The 13,331-nt window shown below is 38.4% G+C and overlaps 1 protein-coding gene across 1 annotated transcript; it reads left to right on the top strand.

The window, feature by feature from the left end:
* The first annotated feature begins 10,893 nt into the window (after positions 1-10,893).
* Positions 10,894-11,427, top strand: LOC142424130 (peptidyl-prolyl cis-trans isomerase A-like). Its single transcript, XM_075529197.1, has one exon. The coding sequence runs from the start codon at positions 10,914-10,916 to the stop codon at positions 11,406-11,408; it is 495 nt and encodes a 164-aa protein (XP_075385312.1). The 5' UTR covers positions 10,894-10,913; the 3' UTR covers positions 11,409-11,427.
* The last annotated feature ends 1,904 nt before the right edge of the window (positions 11,428-13,331 follow it).

Genomic DNA, 13,331 nt, shown 5'->3' with positions numbered 1-13,331 from the left:
ACTGGTTAATTTGTGATTAAAGTAGTGAAAAAATGTAAAAAGATGTATTTTTAAGACAGAGAAAGGAAAATTATCTGTGGGGCACCGTACTCCATCCTAATGATGCCAGAAGACACAGGTTCAGAGATCTGGCAGAAGTCATTGAAAAGGTTTCTAAACACTGTTCCATAGATTACTTTGTATTTTTAATTTATTAAAATATAAGTGTATACTCACAATAGATTGACAACCCTGAGAAATTAAGATTTCCATCATGTTCCCCACACATACCAGTTGAGAGTGCAGTTCTGACAGCTAGAGAATGTGTCTATTACAATTTCTTAAAGAATTCATGTTGGATGAAATTAATTTGGGGTCAACACATATGATTCTAAATTACTCATTTTTGAAGTTTTTTCATTCAACAAGGAGATGTAAAAACCTATTAGTTAACTAGCTTTTGGGAGAGATAAACTAATAGAAATGTCATACTTGGTGGAGGGAAACATGTTTAATTTTTGTACAACTCCTGAGGAAAAGAGAGACTGAAAAAAAATAAATATTCTTGAGCTCTTCAGTGCCTTCTCAGTCCAAATTTTTTTTTAAATCCCCTGGTCCTAATTTAATAACATATGGTGCTTGCTTTTCCGTCTGAGACTTGGTTTGTGTCACCTTGAGTCGGTCACAGTTTTCTCTAGGAAAGTAATGCCAAAAAACATGCAAAAGTCAACAAATACAAATTAAACACCAGCACTAAGTGCTCTGGGTCTACAGGCGCGTTCCTCGATTCTGTCATGTGTACTTGTTTAATGTGGTTAATGAAAATACTAGGATGTATGCAAAACAGTAAAGCCAAGATACAAGAATAAATAAATCAGACATGCTCAAGGTGCCTCCTTAATGTAAGTGGCTCTCTCATTTTCAATCTAGGAAGAATCAGCTCGTCTCATCATGCTGGAGTAGAATCTAACATTTGCTCCTTGATTTTTCAATAGCTACATATGAACAGTACCCAAGGAATCATAAGCAAAAGGGGGAAAATAATCAGTCTCAGGAAAGCCTACTTAACTTTGCTGACCATAAAATATTTTATTATACAAGTGAATATTGTAAAAATATAAAGAAAATCAAGAAAGCTCCAGGGAGCTCAGCAATAGCAGTTCATGGGCCTTTACTCTGATGATCTCTCATTACCTCGGCTAGCAGCTTATTAGGGTTCTGTGTATCTGACTTCAAGTTCTCAAAAGGGAATCTGATTAATTCAGATTAGTTTATGGCTTGGTTCCTCTGGGACTGGAGAGCCACTCTTGACTCCATCAGCCACGCCAGGGGAGTAGTAGTGCTAATGAAGAGGAAGCAAGAAAAAACAAGGTCATCCTGCAGTAAAGATGTGCATGAGGCATGTATCTACTTATTTATATCAAAATGTAAAATAGAAAACAGACTAAGGATATTAATAAAATGCAATTATATTATTCCAGAAAAGTCTGTCTGTGGGAAAATTGTTTACAGTTCCTATGCTTATTATTCAAACTCAGCGACTGGAACACGAGCTACCCAATGACTCAAATACAAGACCCAGAGGTCCTTGACAGCCACCCTTTCCCATATCCCACATAGCCAATTGATCACCAAGTCCTGTCTCCTAAATTATATATCATATTTCTGTCATCTATTCATGAGTGAATCTTCTCTGTTATGCTATAAAATTCATTAAGAAGATGAGTGGTTGCTTTTTGTTTCTATTGGTCCTTAGCACAACTACCCACACCAAACTCACGGACCTTAAACTCACTGCCATCCAGTAGATTCTGTCTCAGAGTGACCCTATAATACAGAGTAGAACTGCCGCTGTGGGCTTCAGAGACCATCCATCTTAGCAGAAAGAGATAACTTCCACTTTCCCCATGGAGCTGCTGATGGCTTTAAACTGCTGACCTTGCTTCACAAGAATGCTTTACAGTGTTGAAAAACCTGGAGGTTACTTTGAGAAGTAAGGTATACCTAGCTGTCTTGGAAAAAGTAGAAAGGCAAGGACATGTAGTCAAGCAATCCCTCTCCCTAGAGAAAGAGATCATTCTGGGTGAAGTAGAGGGCTAGGGGGAAAGTACTAGGCTCTCATCCAGAGAGATTGACAAAGTGTCTGCAACAATGAACTCAAACAGAACAAAAATTGCGAGGATGGTGTAAGAGTGGACAGTATTATGTTCCATTGTACCAAAGGTCACCATGAGATGGCACCTAACAATAACAAGAAAATGTCAAGGTTATAAATATCACATATTTTTGTTAAAATTATTAATTTTTCTTTGTAAAATACTTATATTTTAAACTATTTAACTGCCATTTAAAGGTTGAAATCACAAAGCAACCAAGTAATAACAAAGTTGAGTCTTCATTATTTCTTATAACTCAAAAGGCTCCTAGCTGTTTGTATGTTCAGATTATATACTCAGATTTTAAGCTTCAAGAAAGACTGTTTGGCATTTAAAACATATCTATGTGTACAATCTTAGCAGTAGAATTGTATACTTGTAAATTTTTAAAGTCCCATATAAGTCTTCCTTAGAAGCCTCCAATGAATAAAATAAAGATTGAATGGAACCAAGTGACGATATCAACTGGAAATTTGAGTGCATACATTTCCAAACTTTGACATAGTGGTACATAGCAAAATATATTGCAGTTGGAATGGCATATTATGTTTTTAAAAATGAGCTTGAACCTTATCAAAATGATGAAGATTAATAAAATATCTTAACAAGAACTTGCAATATTAAGATTTAATTGAATATGTGGAAAATGTAGGTTTTTACATTGCTTGAAACTGACTACAAAAGACAGAATTTTTTTTCCAGCCTAAAGGCATACTATGAATCTTAGACATATAGCTGTGCCTTTACCCACGGCAGATAAATTCGATGGTAGCTGAGTGAAACACTTACACAGGGATTTGGAGATTAAATTGTCGACTTTCTTCCTTCCACATGTCATAAACGAGACAGGTAGAGCTGATTTCCACTTCTCTTTCCCAGTCTAAATGCCCAAACCTAGACAAGACACTTTCTAAGAACAGAGAACTGCCATCAGTAGGAACGATGACACCCTGTATGTTAAGTAAGTTGCAGCAAGTTGCACAAGTCAGTAGAAGAGTAGTCATGCCGATTGGAAGCATTAGTGTCTCTAAAGCAAAGTAAGTGTGTACAGGTACATACTAGAGTGCATGCCGGGAACCGAAACAGCTTTAGAGTAGAGATAATTCAGTGGTTTTTTTTCTTTTCATGGAAACATTCAGTTTATTAATATTTTGGATTGGAAACAAAAACACATATACATATTATAGTTTTACAAAAATAAATATTGTCAAAAATTAAAAAAAACAATATCATGAGGGAGACATTTAAACCAAATTAAGTAGAATCATTATACTGTTGGAACTAAGTGAAAATATCAAGAGGACGTTCCCATCAAAAAGAAAGGCAAGTCTTTATTTTCTAAGTCTTTACATTAAAATGGCCTATGAGCATTGGTACCCCAGCAACATGAACCTGATATGCCAGTTCACGCTTAGATTATGACTTCTGATAACATTCTCAAATAAAAATACCCAAGGTTCTTTTGAGAAATGGAAATTCCATATGTGGGTCAGTGAAGGCACAAATAGGACTTGAAGATCTTAGCTTGTCTAAAATAAGAAGCTTTCAGCATTTCAAGAAGACAGTTGCGTGCTGTTAGAGAGGATCCTATTGACTCATGTTATGCAAATAGGACCATTAAAAAGAATAAAATTGTTTCAGGTTTAAAATATTAAAGAAATAAAATGAGTGAGTCCATATGGATGAGAAAAGCATCTGCACAAAATGCATTTCTGTTTAATTTTATTATTTATCTGGAGTTTATTGAATCTGTATTTAATCTTATTGTTTATGCAGAATCATAAAATCACAAAGAAGCCTGAGGTGCATCAAGGATTCTATCTTTGAAGAACAACAGAACCATTCACTTTCTGGAGAAAGGCTTCCCTAAAATCAGGCCGATTAGACATCAAAGGGAAAAGGGGAAAAATTTCACAAGCACATATTACTGAATACACAAGAAGGCACAATGAGAGAGAGAGCAAACAAAGAACAATCTATTACAGAGAAATGAAATGTTTAACAAAATTAAAGATGTGATTGCAAATGTAAAATTTAAATTCACCAAATTTAACAAAATATATTTTAATAAATTGACATATATAGAAATTAGAAGTGTAATGGTGAAAGTCAAATATGTGCAGTAAATTTTCAGGAATCATGATAGAATTTAAATTTAAAATTTATAAATCTTAAAACAATAAATAATAAGTATAATTTAAAGCAATAAAAGTAAGTAAAGAGAAAATAAATAGGAAAATCAAAACAACAAATCAAATGTAACATGATCGATAGATGAAATAGAACCAGAAAGCTCTTTCGAAGCATGGGTGGTAAGACTTTTTCTTGCATACTTCGGTTACCACATCAAGAAAGACCTCATATTTGGTAGAGATTCAGTAAAAAGCTAGGGAATTTCTCAATAACATGGATCGACACGATCACTTCAATACTGTGCTCACATACATAAGAGGTCATAAAGATCAAACAAGATTGGATAATGTTTATGAGGTGTAAGAGCACCATGAGACTAGATGGCATCTAACAGAGGAACTAGAAAACCATATCAGTACATAATTAACAATTAACGTAATCCACCATTTGATAATATCCAACACCCATTCTTAATAAAACCTCTCAAGAAGATAGGATTGGAAGAGAAAAATTCTCAATACAATAAAGCCCATATACAAAAAGTCAACAGCCAATATTACACTCAGTGGAGAAAAGCTGGAAACGTCTCCACTGGATAAGGGAAACCGGCAAGGATGTCCTTTATGCCCACTGTAATTCAACATTGTGTCGGAAGTCCTAGCCAGTACCATAAGACAATGGCAAGAGATCAAGGGAGTACAATTGGGTAAAGAAGAAGTGAAACTTTCACTATTTGCAGATGATATGATTTTATATACTGAGATTCCAAGGTGTCCACAATAGGAACACTGAACACAATAGAGGAGTTTGGTAATGTAGCAGGATGCAAGATTAAAAGTCAATTTGTTTCCTATATACCAGTGATGGGAATACCAAAAAAGATATAAAAGGAAACAATACCATTCACAAGAGCCACGCAGAAGTTGAAATACTTAGGAATAAGCCTAACGTAAACCACTAAACACTTGAAGAAACCTATAGACCATTACTACAAGAAACCAGAAGGGATCTACACAAATGGAGAAGCATCATATGTTTGTGGATCGGAAGACTCAATATTGTGAAAATGTCAATATTGCCTAAAGCACTATACAGATTTAATGCAACACCGATCCATATCATTCTTCAGAAAAATGGAAAAAACACAAAACTACCAACTTCCTCTGGACAGGAAAGAAGACCAGGATAGGCTAACAACTCCTCCAAAAGAACAAAAGAGGTGGTCTTGCTCTACCTTGCCTCAAAACCTACCATACAGCTCCACTGATCAAACCGCCTGGTATTGGTATAATGACAGATACCTGCACCAGTGGATCAGGACAGAATATCCCCAAATAACAACAGCCGCATACAGACCACTGATTTTTGACAAAGACCAAAATGTTAAATGGAAGCAGGTGCAGCCTTCAGTACATGGTGTTGGGAAACCTGCATATCCGCGTGCAGGAGAATGAAGCAAGTCCCGTGGCTCACCCCATGCACACAAGCAAACTCAGGATGGAGCGAAGACCGCGATGGAACACACAAGCTATCAGGATCATCAGTGAGAAAACTGGGACAAAGCTTGGAGCCCTCGTGCAGGGAATCCATGGGCTATTCAGAGTTAACAAATAAAACACTGTGGAAGATAAACTAGATGGATGGGAACTATTTTAAAAAACATGTTCATTGAAAGACTTTATTAAAAGAGCAAAAAGAAAACTGGCAGACTGGGAAAAGATATTCAGTAATGACATAACAGACAAAGGACTAATTACTAAAATCTTCAGAATGTTAAAAGCCTATAAATGAGGGGAAAAATCTAATAGCCCTCTAGGAAGGTGAGCAATAGACCTGAACAGATGATTCACAAAGGATGACACTCGAATGGCTAATAAACATATGAGGTAATGCTCCAGGTCATTAGTCATCCAGGAAATGCAAATGAAAACAACCACAAGATACCACCTAACGCCCATTACTGAAGCACCATTTAAAAAAATGAGAACAACAAATGCTAGAGAGTGTATGGTGAAATAGGAACTCATATCCTCTGCTGGGGGACTTATAAATACATACAGCCCACATGGAAGACGCACACCAGCCTCTGTGATCACAAGGTGTCCACAGGCTCGGGTATCAGGCCAAAACAAACAATCATATAGACGAGAACGAAGAAAGTTGGAGTGGAGACCTAGGGCCCATCTGTAGACAATTGGACATTCCCTCACAGCCAGGGTGCAGTTCATCACCAACAAAACACACAACATTCCTCTAGTTCTTTAATGCCTCCCCGTCCCCCACCTCCCACCCACCGCTATCATACCTAGTTCTACCTTACAAATCTGGCTAGACCAGAGCATGTACATTGGCATAGATAAGAGCCCTCCACACGGAATCCAGGACAGATAACCCCTCAGAAACAGTAATGGGAATAGCGATACCATGAGGAGAGGGGAGCGGTAGGGGGAGGAGGGAGAGAAAGGTGGAACTGATCACAAGGATCCGCATATAAGCCCCCTCCCCTGAGGGGGACGAACAACAGAAACGTGGGTGAAGGGTGACAGCGGACACATATGGATGATTTCCACGTTAGCCTGACAACCTAGATAAAGCCTTTCCTCCTTCAGGCAGCGTTTCAAAGGTACTAGTCGTCGTGGATGGGCTTGAGAAATTAGGACGGCCACAGTGATGAGTTTCAGTGTGGTCTTTGCTGGTCCTCCTCATATTTTGAGCCTTCGGAGCCCAAGAACTTTTTGTATTTGTCCTCTCTCTGTATACCCGAGCTTCCCTTTTCCAATCATGCATGTTAAAGTAGAAATTACTATTATGATGATACATCTTGCTTCTACAAAGTTCTATGTATTCTGTGTAGAACAGAGCACGTTTGGATTGATTTTAGAATCCAGACTCTGCTGTCCAGACTAAACTCATAAGGAATACCTACTTCTTTTCCTTTCTGCTTTGTCCATTCTCCCCACCCTCTTCTTCTCCTTTTCTGTTTACTTAATAGGAGGGAAAATATGCATACCCAATCAAAGCAATGTTAAAGAATTGATCAAGTAAGGCAGCTCTGGTAATGTTGATTCTAGATCTACAGTCATCAACAGAAGATGAATGGATACTCCACTGACCATTATTCCTTTTACCAAAACTACAACTTAATCTTAATTGTGAAACTGCCAGTCTTGACTAAGGCACAAAATGAATTACCATGAATTACCATGAAGCTTAATGTATTTTTGCATTCTTCTGCTTGAGCGAAAATAGAACAGCAGATGGCCATAAATTCAGAGAAGCATAATGAATTGGCAAGTTATGACTTAAAGTAAGTTGGAGGGAAGTAACTTAAACTTATATCATCAAAGGAAGAAAATCTCAAAAAATATTATTTCAGATAATAAAATACACTATACCTTATTACTTTTATTTTTTGATAATTAATTCCATGATATGATAATAACTTAGGGAGATCAGTTTCAGATGTGAATTGGTTTGCATATTAAAAGTGTGTTGATTTGCAGCCAAATTTGTTGTTGTTTAATTATATCCAAACTGAAAATTACCTTTCAGCTCCCCAGTTTCACCTTCAAGAGACATAATGCCATGTGTTTGGGAGTCAGCTAATGGAAAATTCAAGATTGTATAATAAAGTTTCTATTGACAAGGACAGCCTCTGGTGCATAAAATTTGTTATTCAGGACTAGCAGAGTCAGTTACATTTCTTATTAAAGTTTCCTCTAAATCCTGGAAAGCATAGGACTGTTGTAATGGATGCCAGGAATATATTAGGGAGGAAGATGAGGGAGAATTGTTGATGAGCTGTGGGTTATTTAAGGGTGGTAAAGGTTTAATCCCTTTTACAATATCAAATGGGACTTCAAAAAGTTTGTGCAAACCTGGAATTGAGGGTTAACTTGATCTTTTATGAATTCATTAAAATTACTTTTACTCAAGCTTACATTACATGTGGCTTTATTGAAAGGACAGATCAACTATACATAGAGGCTTGATAAACTTCTAATGGTGTTCTTATAAAATATTTGAAGCAGGACTTTGTGACCTCCTGAACAATCAACCAAAATAATGTTTCTTAAAAGTAGTGAATAACACCTGGGACCACCAAGTTCAGAGGACGATAGTCTGGCTCGAAGGGCCCATTGTACAGAGAGGACCATATAGCCAGCCCCACGGCGAGATGCAACATCCTGCACTGACCCATGGCCCTACACGGGAAAGCACCTGAGACACAGTGGGGGATGTGCGAATGAGCTGCCCCCACCACACTGAGGCAAACACTGGGGGCGTGCAATGGAGTGGTGGGGGACGCAGAGCAAGGAGGTCCCAAGGGAGTAAAAGGGATGGACTTTGGCGCCAGGATGTGACACCTCATCACACTCGTCCGGAAAACACTCCTAAAGGTCAACAAACAGACCTCGAACTACTAACAGGTTTTTTGTATGTTTATTTGCTGTCTTTTTGTTTTGTTTTTTTCTTTTTTTTCCTCTTCTTTAAAATTTTGTATGTCAGTGGCTTTTTTGTTTGTCAGCGTGTCGGTGTTGCTGCTGTTGGTGCCATGTTCTTATGTGCCACTTTGGTGCTGTCAAAGTCATCTGCATTTTATGCACATATTACTATATCTGCAGGTCCACCTAGATAAGATAGGCTGGACAAACAATGTGGGAAGAAAATAACGGGACCAATGGTCCCGGAGGGACATGAGAGCATGGGAGGTAGGGGAAGGGAGGAGGTGTTGGCCAACCCAGGGACAAGGGAACAATGAGTGGTTCAAGACCAGTGAAGGGAGGAGATCAGAGGACTGGTAGGGAGTGACCCAAGGGCAAGGTAACTGACAGGAATTACTGAAACCAGAATGAAGGCTGAGCATGGTAGTAGGACAGGAGGAAAGTGTAAGGAAATCAGGAATGGAGTAGGAGGCAAAGGGCATACATAGAAGCCTAAATACAGATATGTACATATGTAAATATATTTATGATTATGGGGGAAATAGACCTATGTGCATATATTTATAGGTTCAGTAGTAGGGTAGCAGGTGGACATTGGGCCTCCTCATGCACACTCCCTCAATACAATAGCACCTCGCTCAGCTAAACGGTCATTCCATGATACCCACCTTCCCGACATGATCGCTGAAGACAGACGTGTGCATAAGCAAACATGGTGAAGAAAGCTGATGGTGCCCGACTATCAAAAAGATATAGCATCTAGGATCTTAAAGGCTTGAAGGCAAACAAGCAGCCATCTAGCTCAGAAGCAACAAAGCCCACAGAAAAGAAGCACACAAGCTTAAGTGAACACAAGGTGTTGAAGGGATCAGGTAGCAGACACTAAAGAACAAAATGATCCCAATTCTACCTTGCAAACCTGGTTAGACCAGGGGATGCACAGTGGTACAGTTGGGATCTGGAAACACAGGGAATCTAGGACAGATGAACCCCTCAGGACCAACAGTGAGAGTGGCGATACTGGGAGGGAAGGGGGTGTAAAAAGGGGTAACTGATCTCGGGGTCTACATATAACCTCCTCTCTGCAGGATGGGCAACAGGAAAGTGGGTGAAGGGAGACGCCAGGCAGTGTAAGATAAGATAAAATAAAATAATAATTTATAAGTTATTAAGGGTTCATGAGGGAGGGGGGAGCAAGGAGGGAAGGGGAGGGAAAAAAGGAAAATGAGTTGATTCCAGGAACCCAAGTGAAGGCGAATTTTGAGAATGATGAGGGCAATGAATGTATAAGGGTGCTTTACTCAATTGATGTATGTATGGATTGTGATAAGAGTTGTATGAGCCCAAATAAATGATTTATTAAAAAATAGTATAAAAGAATGTCTAAACTAAAAAATAATAATTTATCATTTATCAAGAGGTCACAGTGGTGGTATGGAGAGAAAAAAAAGAGAGGAGCTGATACCAAAGGCTCAATAGACAGAAAATGTCTAGAAAAGAACGATAGCAACATATGTACAACCATCCTTGATCCAATTGATGTATGGATTATTATAAGAGTTGTAAGATCCCCAATAAAATTATCTGTTGATTAAAAAATATTTTGAAAATGATGAAGTCAACATGTACAAATGTGCCTGACACAATTGATGTTTGGATTGTTATAAGAGCTGTAAGAACCCCCAATAAAATGATTTATTTACAATAAAAAAGTAGTGAATAAGATAAAAAACAAAGTTGAACCAATAACCGAAAATATTTTTGAGAATGCTGATATACTCACAAAACTATTCCATCTGGATGTTAAATCTTCCAATGCAAAGAATTCATCCAGAAGTCAGGAGAGACCATCCTGTTCTTTCCATCAGGACTTTATGTTAACACATTTATTTTAAGCTAGGTAGTTTGCATTGTTTAGTAATTAGTGTGAGTAACTTAAATGCTTAGCAATTTACAAATCATTCTTCAAATTGATTTTCAAAATAAAAGCAATTTGACTGTATCATAAAGCAGTTCTCCTGGTTCTAAGAAAGATGGAGAAGTAGACCATATTCACTTAAGTCTTGCTAAGTAAAGATGATAGAGTACCTTCTTAAACTATAAAGAGTGTAGATTCAAATATTTATAGAAATTTAAGACCGGGCTTTGCAGACGCCGCCGCCTGAATCTGTACTCTTGTCTGGTCCTGCTGTGCCCAGCCATGGTCAACCCTACTGTGTTTTTCGACATAGTCGCCGACGGCGAGCCCCTCGGCTGCGTTTCTTTCAATCTGTTTGCAGACAAAGTTCCAAAGACAGCAGAAAACTTCCGCGCTCTGAGCACTGGGGAGAAAGGTTTTGGTTACAAAGGTTCCTGCTTCCACAGAATCATTCCAGGGTTTATGTGCCAGGGTGGTGACTTCACACGCCATAATGGCACTGGTGGCAAGTCCATCTATGGAGAGAAATTTGAAGATGAGAACTTCATCCTGAAGCACACAGGCCCTGGCATCCTGTCTATGGCAAATGCTGGACCCAATACGAACGGTTCCCAGTTTTTTATCTGCACCACTAAGACTGAATGGTTGGATGGCAAGCACGTGGTCTTCGGTCAGGTGAAAGAAGGCATGAACATTGTGGAAGCCGTGGAGCGTTGTGGGTCCAAGAATGGCAAGACCAGCAAGAAGATCACCATTGCTGACTGTGGACAACTCTAATTAAATGTGATCAGAATTTTCTGTTTTATCTTCAGCACCAGACCGCTCCTTGTGTAGCTTGGGAAACCACCCTTCTATTCCCCGTGTGCTTGCAGTATCGTTTAATCTTGTGCTCTCACTCCAGCTCTTCGAGTTTCCTACTTTCCTTATTCCCCCTGAGTCCAGCTGGAAAGCAGAGTTAAGTTTATGATTATGAAATAAAAGATAAAAAATAAAAAAAGAAAAAGAAATTTAAGACCGATAACAGGGACATAGCCCAAATTATGAAGGGTAAAGGGATTAGAGCCTTCAATATGGATTACAACTTAATGTACCATCATGACAAACAGAGAAGATCAAAGATGTCAAGGACTTCATCTTGCTTTGGTCCTGACATTTTAAACCATTGCATACGTGTGTGAACACTGGACATTGAATAAAGAAGACCCAAGAAGAAGCGATGCATTTAAATCATGGTGGAGGCAAAGAATGTCAAAAAGTACCACGAATTTAACAAATAAATCTATCTGGGAAGAAGTGTGGCCAGGACGCTACTTAGGAACAAGAATGGCAGGACTTGGTCTCATATACTCTGAGCATATTATCAGGACAGACCAGCCTGGAAGAGACGTCATGCTTGGTAAAGTAGAGGGCCAGCGGAAAAGAGGACTGACACAGTAGCTATAACCATCAGTTCAAACACAGGAACACTGTGAGGGTGCTGACGGGTAGGGCAGCGATTCATTTGCTTGTTCTTAAGGTGGCTGTGAGTCAGAATGAACTAAGGGTACCCTAACCACAACAAAGAGAAAATGGAAGCAAACAACTGTATACAATGATTCTTCAGTAAACTTGTCTAGGAAAGACCAGAGATGAACCAAGAAGAATCTATTGGGATCAGACTTTCTCATGAGTTTAGGAGAGTGAGGGCAGATTGTTAGCAAAATAAGATCCCACTCTTTATTATTTACGAGTAACACACTGACATGTCTTCCCTTGAGCTCCATTTGGGGAAAGGAATTTCCCCTTTCATATGTAACGTTCACATTTCTTTAGAAGCTTGTGTTTATACATACTCCAACAGCGCTGAGCTTTGGTAATTATGCAAATGTGTTTGTAAATAATGTATTACTTTTAGGAATTTACTAAAAAATATTAAAGTACTCCCCACCCCTCCAAAATCATTCACAATCGTATGGATATATTTGATTATTTTCTGGATTAAGTCATAAATATTAATTAAAGTGTCATTTGTCTCTTTATATATTTTCCTTCACTAAACTATGAAATGGCTTTATAGCATGACTTTAAATGTCCAAATTCTAAAAATTTGTCTAATGCAATTGGATAGTTATTAGAAATTGCTATGATTAAATACACTCATTAGAAAGAAAACATTAAAATTTCTGATGGTCAAAAACCCACAAATGAACAAGAAAAAATATGGCAAGTTCCCAAAACATTGCAACATCTTAAGGGTATTTCACTGAATCTAAAACATTCTTTAGATTCAACTCTCTTTCTCTTTCTCTCTACAACCCCCCCCCACACACCCACCCACAACCATACCCACCCACCCACGGGGCCTTGACGGTGTAGTGGTATGCACCAGGCTGTGATCCACACAGTGGGATTTCCAAACCACTCGCAGCTCCACGGGAGAAACACAGGGCTTTCTACTAAGGTACACGGGATCAGCCCGGACAGGGAGGCTTACAGAGAGGTAGCTATAGCTATGAGTTAATGCAATGGCAGTGCATTACATATGTGTGTGTATTTATATTTTGTGTCTGCATATATTTATGTATGTGTGTGTGTACTATCTATCCTTTGAGAATGAGGAAAAATTATTCCACCATATCAAATTGAATATTTGGTGTGCTGACTATTCAGATAACCACACCCAATCAGTGAGAGGTAGTTTATAAGCTGAGTGTTATTTGA

The sequence above is a fragment of the Tenrec ecaudatus genome, chromosome 13, assembly GCF_050624435.1.
Source record: "Tenrec ecaudatus isolate mTenEca1 chromosome 13, mTenEca1.hap1, whole genome shotgun sequence".
Lineage (NCBI taxonomy): Eukaryota > Metazoa > Chordata > Mammalia > Afrosoricida > Tenrecidae > Tenrec > Tenrec ecaudatus.
Note: the sequence above shows the minus strand (reverse complement) of the source record. Positions and strands in the feature narration are given on the sequence as shown.